Here is an 8,657-nt window from a genome sequence, read left to right as displayed (position 1 = left end):
CTCTTGTGTTATGCAGATGGATAAAGATGATGAGCATTGCTATTGTGGAACAACTTCTGGGGACATTTTAAAAATCAGAATACGATTAGAAAAGGGAGAAAATGGCATCATCACTGTTTGTCCTGTTTTAACATCGTGTCTCACGAGGAAAATTCCCAAGAAAAAGAAGGATGAACCTCTTTGTTTCAGTAAAGGTATGTTTATCATCTTGTGAACAGATGTCTTTCAATAGGAAACGATATCAGTTTATTGTAGGTAGTAAGAAAAACTTGATAGTATTTCAAATCTGGCTCAGAAATTATTCCATCTTAAAATATGTGTGTGTTTTAAAAATTAAACACATTAATATTGAACTGACTGATCAATTTCAAAAATCTTCTATTAAAAAAATATGTATTTCAGTTTTAAGGTGCAAAGCTGTTAAGCTGTGGTTCATTTATATAATTAACAACAGTACCTTGATGAACTATTGAGACTAGTACAGATTATGTAGGTTAGAGAAATCCTTATGTACGTGTAATATATAGAAGAATCTTACGTCCGATTTTACAAGATAAAATGTACAGCACACTTTAAGAGAAGTGACACAAAGACTCATTGTTCTCACATATCCAACTTACTGCCTCTGGGTATAATTAGAAATCTATATAGATCTTGAATGTGTTCCATTATTTAGGTGTAACAGCTTTAATTCTTCTTAAAAGTGGACAAATGATTGTGGGTACAGGCAATGGGACCATATGTCGAGTCGTAGAGAAGGAAATGGATACCCCCAGTAACCTGTACAATGTCACAGCTTCTTCATTACCCAAAACAACAACAAACAAAGGAAAAGGTGAAATACGACTTTTGGAAGTAAAGTAAGTGGGTTGTCCACGACAGTACTTTAGTTCGTAAGTTAGCTGTCCATGACAGTACATTATTTAGTGAGTTAGTTGTCTATGACAGTACTTTAGATAATGAGTTAGATGCCCATGACAGTACTTTAGATAATGAGTTAGTTGCCCATGACAGTACTTTAGTTAATGAGTTAGATACCCATGACAGTACTTTAGTTATTGATTTAGTTGCCCATAACAATACTCTGGTCTGTGATTTAGTTGTCCATGACAATAATCTGGTCAGTGATTTAGTTGCCCATGACAATACTTTGGATTGTGATTTAGTTGTCCATGACACTACTTTGGTTATTGAGTTAGTTGTCCATGAAAGTACTTTGGATAATGAGTTAGTTGTCCATGAAAGTACTTTGGATAATGAGTTAGTTGTCCATGACAATACTTTGGTTATTGAGTTAGTTGTCCATGAAAGTACTTTGGTTAATGAGTTAGTTGTCCATAACAGTACTTTGATAATGAGTTAGTTGTCCATGACACTACTTTAGTTATTGAGTTAGTTGCCCATGAAAGTACTTTAGATAGTGAGTTAGTTGCCCATGAAAGTACTTTAGATAATGAGTTAGTTGCCCATGACACTACTTTAGTTATTGAGTTAGTTGCCCATGAAAGTACTTTAGATAATGAGTTAGTTGCCCATGACACTACTTTAGTTATTGAGTTAGTTGCCCATGAAAGTACTTTAGATTGAGTTAGTTGCCCATGAAAGTACTTTAGATAATGAGTTAGTTGCCCATGACAATACTTTGGTTAGTGATTTAGTTGTCCATGACAATACTCTGGTTTGTGATTTAGTTGCCCATGACAATACTCTGGTTTGTGAGTTAGTTGTCCATGACAATACTCTGGTTATTGAGTTAGTTGTCCATGAAAGTACTTTGGTTATTGAGTTAGTTGCCCATGAAAGTACTTTAGATAATGAGTTAGTTTCCATGTACTTTAGATAATGAGTTAGTTGTCCATGACACTACTTTGGTTATTGAGTTAGTTGCCCATGAAAGTACTTTAGATAATGAGTTAGTTGCCCATGAAAGTACTTTAGTTATTGAGTTAGTTGCCCATGAAAGTACTTTAGATAATGAGTTAGTTGCCCATGACAGTACTTTAGTTAGTGATTTAGTTGTCCATGACACTACTTTAGTTATTGAGTTAGTTGCCCATGACAGTACTTTAGATAATGAGTTAGTTGCCCATGAAAGTACTTTAGATAATGAGTTAGTTGCCCATGACAGTACTTTAGTTAGTGATTTAGTTGTCCATGATAATACTCTGCTTTGTGAGTTAGTTGCCCATGACAGTACTTTAGATAATGAGTTAGTTGCCCATGAAAGTACTTTAGATAATGAGTTAGTTGCCCATGACACTACTTTAGATAATGAGTTAGTTGCCCATGACAGTACTTTAGTTAGTGATTTAGTTGTCCATGACACTACTTTAGTTATTGAGTTAGTTGCCCATGACAGTACTTTAGATAATGAGTTAGTTGCCCATGAAAGTACTTTAGATAATGAGTTAGTTGCCCATGACACTACTTTAGTTAATGAGTTAGTTGCCCATGAAAGTACTTTAGATAATGAGTTAGTTGCCCATGAAAGTACTTTAGTTAGTAAGTTAGTTGCCCATAACAATAGTCTGGTTTGTAATTTTGTTGTCCATGACAATACTCTGGTTTGTGATTTTGTTGTCCATGACAATACTCTGGTTTGTGATTTAGTTGTCCATGACAATACTCTGGTTTGTAATTTTGTTGTCCATGACAATACTCTGGTTTGTGATTTAGTTGTCCATGACAATACTCTGGTTTGTGATTTAGTTGTCCATGACAGTACTCTGGTTTGTGAGTTAGTTGTCCATGACAATAGTCTGGTTTGTGATTTAGTTGTCCATAACAGTACTTTGGATTTTGATTTAGTTGTCCATGCCAATACTCTGGTTTGTGATTCAGTTGTCCATGAGAATAATTAGTGAGTTAGTTGTCTATGACAATACTTTAGTTAGTGAGTAAGTTACCCATGACAGTACTTTACTTAGTGAGTTAGTTGCCCATGACAATAGTCTGGTTTGTAATTTTGTTGTCCATGACAATACTCTGGTTTGTGATTTAGTTGTTCATGACAATACTTTGGTTTGTGATTTAGTTGTCCATGACTACTCTGGTTTGTGATTTTGTTGTCCATGACAATAGTCTGGTTTGTGATTTAGTTGTCCATGACAATACTCTGGTTTGTGATTTAGTTGTCCATGACAATTCTCTGGTTTGTGATTTAGTTGTCTATGACAATACTCTGGTTTGTGAGTTAGTTGTCCATGACAATAGTCTGGTTTGTGATTCAGTTGTCCATGAGAATAATAAGTGAGTTAGTTGTCAATGACAATACTTTAGTTAGTGAGTTAGTTGTCCATGACAATACTCTGGTTTGTAATTTAGTTGTGCATGACAATACTCTGGTTTGTGATTTTGTTGTTCATTACAATACTCTGGTTTGTGATTTAGTTGACCATGACAATACTCTGGTTTATGATTCAGTTGTCCATGAGAATAATTAGGGAGTTAGTTGTTGATGACAATACTTTAGTTAGTGAGTTAGTTGCCCATGACAATACTCTAGTCTGTGATTTAGTAGTCCATAACAATAATCTGGTCAGTGATTTCATTGTCCATGACAATAGTCTGGTTTGTTATTTTGTTGTCCATGAGAATACTCTGGTTTGTGATTTAGTTGTTCATGAAAAAACATTGGTTTGTGATTTTAGTTGTCCATTACAATACTCTGGTTTGTGATTTTGTTGTTCATGACAATACTTTGGTTTGTGATTTAGTTGTCCATGACAATACTCTGGTTTGTGATTTAGTTGTCCATGACTACTCTGGTTTGTGATTTTGTTGTCCATGAGAATAATAAGTGAGTTAGTTGTCAATGACAATACTTTAGTTAGTAAGTTAGTTGTCCATGACAATAATCTGGTTTGTAATTTAGTTGTGCATGACAATACTCTGGTTTGTGATTTAGTTGTCCATGACAGTACTCTGGTTTGTGATTTAGTTGTCCATGACAGTATTCTGGTTTGTGATTTTGTTGTCCATGACAGTACTTTAGTTGTCCATGATAATACTCTGGTTTGTGATTCAGTTGTCCATGAGAATAATTAGTGAGTTAGTTATCGATGAGAATACTCCGGTTTGTGATTCAGTTGTCCATGAGAATAATTAGTGAGTTAGTTGTTGATGACAATACTTTAGTTAGTGAGTTAGTTGTCTATGATAGTACTTTAGTAATAAGTTACCCATGACAGTACTTTAGTTATTGAGTTAGTTGCCCATGACAATACTTTAGATAATGAGTTAGTTGCCCATGACAGTACTTTAGTTATTGAGTTAGTTGCCATGACAGTACTTTAGATAATGAGTGAGTTGTCCATGACAGTACTTTTGATAATGAGTGAGTTGTCCATGACAGTACTTTAGATAATGAGTGAGTTGGCCATGACAGTACTTTAGTTAGTGAGTTAGTTGCCCATGTTAATACTCTGGTTTGTGATTTAGTTGTCTATGACAATACTCTGGTTTGTGATTTAGTTGTCCATGACAATACTCTGGTTTTGATTTAGTTGTCCATGACAATAGTCTGGTTTTGATTTAGTTGTCCATAACAGTACTCTGGTTTTTGATTTAGTTGTCCCTGGTTTGTGATGACATGACATACTCTGGTTTGTGATTTAGTTGTCCATGACAATAGTCTGGTACTCTAGTTTTGATTTAGTTGTCCATGACATCTGGTCAGTGATTTCATTGTCCACAGTACTCTGGTTTGGATTTTTTGATTTAGTTGTCTGGTTTGTGATTTAGTTGTCCATGACAATACAGTTGTACTCTGGTTTGTGATTCAGTTGTCCTTGTACTTTAGTTATTTAGTTGTCCATGACAATACTCTGGTTTGTGATTTTGTTGCCCATGACAATATTCTGGCTTGTGATTTTGTTGTCCATGACAGTACTCTGGTTTGTGATTTAGTTGTCCACGACAGTACTCTGGCTTGTAATTTAGTTGTCCATGACAGTATTCTGGTGTTTGATTTAGTTGTCCATGACAATACTCTGGTTTGTGATTTTTTTTGATGCTTCAGTATATTAAGGTTTAATGTTGATGAACTGTTTTCTTAAATTTGGTATGAAGTGAACTTTTATAAATATTTCAGAAGAACATCAGTCCATGGAAGTGTCACATCCATCACACCAAGGGGAGATGGACATCAGGTAAGTGTTTTGTTATAGTTTTCTAGTAAATATGTGACTTAGAACATGACATGAGTAACTACCGTTACTTCATTATACATCCAAGTAGTCAATATAAACATGTTATGTATATGATAGCTTAATAGTAAATCTGATATTCTCTAACCAATCACTCGTATTCTTTGTTATTTGTCAAGACTACAGGTGGGGAATGCCAGACAACAAAGTTAGTGATACATGTACTGGAGGATGGACTTTCCAAGAATACAGACATCTTTAGCCTCTTGTTCTTTATATTTGCTCACATAAAATAGTACATATGAATTTTTTTATTAGAAATAGAAGATCTAAATTGCTACTTTGGAGAACTGTTAGATGCAGTCCTTTGGTATTACTTCTGTTAATTACAAAAGTGTTGAGATTGTAATTACAAATAATTAAAGGCTATATCAGAGAACATGGAGGAAGTGGGAACAATATGACCTTATAGAAATATTATAATGTTGATTAATGTGGAACATGAAAGATCTGTAGATGTTTGTTTATAATTCTGGGGTTGTCTGATGACTGTTTTTATAAAGCTGAGTCCTGTTTGATTCAGAGTTACTAAGTGCCTGGTTACTATTGGCAGTGTCAAGCATTCAGATCATATACTTGGAGGGCACAAGCTCATTTCAAAAAATAAATAAATAATATTGAACTCTAAAACTTTGGTCAACATGCAACAGTTTCCATGTAACACAGCAATGGTGGTTCTAAATTATTACCTAGCTTCAACTTGAAAAAACATTTAAAACGTTCAGTAATCCTTCAAATGTTTAACAAATCAACTTCAGTTCTATGTCACAACTTTCATTTCTTAGTTCAATGTCGAATTTCTTTCAGTCATTTACAGTATGAATAGAAATTGTTTTGTATATGGTTACGTTTCATGTTATCGTATCTTTTAATTACTTAGATTTGATTGCTACGTTTGATGTCGTGCTGTCTCTTCATTACTTGATTTTGACTGATATGTTTACTGTCATTATGTCTTTTCATTACTTGGTTTTGATTGATATGTTTACTCTCATCATGTTTTTTAGTTACTTGGTTTTGATTGATACATTTGATGTCAACATGCATTTTAATTGCATGGTTTTGATTTACTGTCATCTTTTAATTACATGGTTTCGATTGATACGTTTGATGTCATCATGTCTGTTAATTACATGGTTTTGATTGATATATTTGCTGTCATCTTTACTGTTAATTACTTAGTTTTGAGTGATATGTTTGATGTGAACATGCATTTTAATTACGTGGTTTTGATTTACTGTCATCTCTTAATTACATGGTTTGAATTGATACGCTTGATGTCATCATGTTTTCTAATTACTTGGTTTTGAGTGATATGTTTGATGTCATCATGTCTTTTACTTGGGATTGATACATTTGATGGCAACATGCATTTTAATTGCATGGTTTCGATTTACTGTCATCTTTTAATTACGTGGTTTGGATTAATAATTTTGATGTTATCATGCTTTTTCATTACTTGGTTTTGACTCATATGTTTGCTGTCATCTTTTAATTACATAGTTTTGATTGGTATGTTTGTTGTCATCATGTCCTTTAATTACATGGTTTGGATTGATATGTCTGCTGTCATCTTGTCCTTTACTTACATGGTTTAGAGTGATATATTTGATGTCATCATGTCTTTGAATTACTTGGTTTTGACTGATATGTTTGCTGTCATCTTTTAATTACACAGTTTTGATTGGCATGTTTGTTGTCATCATGTATTTGAATTACATGGTTTGGGTTCATAACTTTGATATCATCATGTCTTTGATTTACTGTTGTCTTTTATTTAATTACATTTTTTTGACTGATATGTTTGATGTCATCATGTCTTTTAATTACATGGTTTTGATTGATACATATGATGTCAACATACATTTTAATTGCATGGTTTTAATTTACTTTCATCTTCATTTACATGGTTTGGGTTGATATGTTTGATGTCTTCATGTTTTTTCATTACTTGGTTTTGATATGTTTGATGTTATCATGTCTTTTACTTGTGATTGATATATTTGATGGCAACATGCATTTTAATTCCATGGTTTCGATTTACTGTCATCTTTTAATTACGTGGTTTGGATTAATAATTTTGATGTTATCATGCTTTTTCATTACTTGGTTTTGACTAATATGTTTGATGTGAACATGTATTTTAATTACGTGGTTTTCATTTACTATCATCTTCAATTACATGGTTTGGATTTATACATTTGATGTCATCATGCTTTCTCATTACTTGGTTTTGATATGTTTGATGTTATCATGTCTTTTACTTGTGATTGATATATTTGATAGCAACATGCATTTTAATTGCATGGTTTCGATTTACTGTCATCTTTTAATTACGTGGTTTGGATTAATAATTTTGATGTTATCATGCTTTTTCATTACTTGGTTTTGACTCATATGTTTGCTGTCATCTTTTAATTACATATTTTTGATTGGTATGTTTGTTGTCATCATGTCTTTTAATTACATGGTTTAGAGTGATATATTTGATGTCATCATGTCTTTGAATTACTTGGTTTTGACTGATATGTTTGCTGTCATCTTTTAATTACATAGTTTTGTTGGCATGTTTGTTGTCATCATGTCTTAATTATATGATTTGGATTGACATGTTTGCTGTCATCTTTTAATTACATGGTTTCAATTGATATGTTTGATGTCATCATGTCTGTTAATTGTACGGTTTTGATTAATATATTTGCTGTCATCTTGTCTTTCACTTACATGGTTTTGATTGATATATTTGCTGTCATCTTGTCTTTCACTTACATGGTTTTGATTGATATATTTGCTGTCATCTTGTCTGTTAATTACATGGTTTCACTGATATGTTTGATGTCATCATGTCTTTTAATTACATGGTTTTGATTTACTGTCATCTTTTAATTACATGGTTTCAATTGATATGTTTTATGTCATCATATCTGTTAATCACATGGTTTTAACTGATATGTTTGATGTGAACATGCATTTTAATTACGTGGTTTTGATTTACTGTCATCTTCAATTACATGGTTTGGATTTATATGTTTGACATCATCATGTTTTCTCATTACTTGGTTTTGACTGATATGTTTGATGTTATGTCTTTTACTTGTGATTGATATATTTGATGGCAACATGCATTTTAATTGCATGGTTTCAATTAACTATCATCTTTTTAATTATGTTGTTTAGATTGATACATTTGATGTCATCATGCCTTTTCGTTACTTAGTTTTGACAGATATGTTTGCTGTCATCTTTTAATTACATATTTTTGATTGGTATGTTTGTTGTCATCATGTATTTTAATTACATGGTTTGGATTGATAACTTTGATATCATCACGTCTTTGATTTACATGGTGTTGATTTACTGTTGTCTTTTAATTACATTGTTTTGACTGATATGTTTGATGTCATCACGTCTTTTAATTACATGGTTTTGATTCATACATTTGATGTCAAC

General features: G+C 32.6%; 1 protein-coding gene across 1 annotated transcript in view; it reads left to right on the top strand.

The window, feature by feature from the left end:
* Positions 1–16: 16 nt before the first annotated feature.
* LOC143257912 (cilia- and flagella-associated protein 52) overlaps positions 17–8,657 on the top strand; it is a 20,315-nt gene continuing 11,674 nt past the window's right edge. The window contains exons 1-3 of the mRNA XM_076516952.1: positions 17–194; positions 677–860; positions 5,093–5,150. Coding sequence (XP_076373067.1) covers positions 17–194; positions 677–860; positions 5,093–5,150 — 420 coding nt within the window. The remainder of the gene's footprint in view (positions 195–676; positions 861–5,092; positions 5,151–8,657) is intronic.

The sequence above is a fragment of the Tachypleus tridentatus genome, chromosome 7, assembly GCF_004210375.1.
Source record: "Tachypleus tridentatus isolate NWPU-2018 chromosome 7, ASM421037v1, whole genome shotgun sequence".
Classification (NCBI taxonomy): domain Eukaryota; kingdom Metazoa; phylum Arthropoda; class Merostomata; order Xiphosura; family Limulidae; genus Tachypleus; species Tachypleus tridentatus.
The sequence above is the reverse complement of the archived record's forward strand: the minus strand, read 5'-3'. Positions and strand labels throughout refer to the sequence as shown.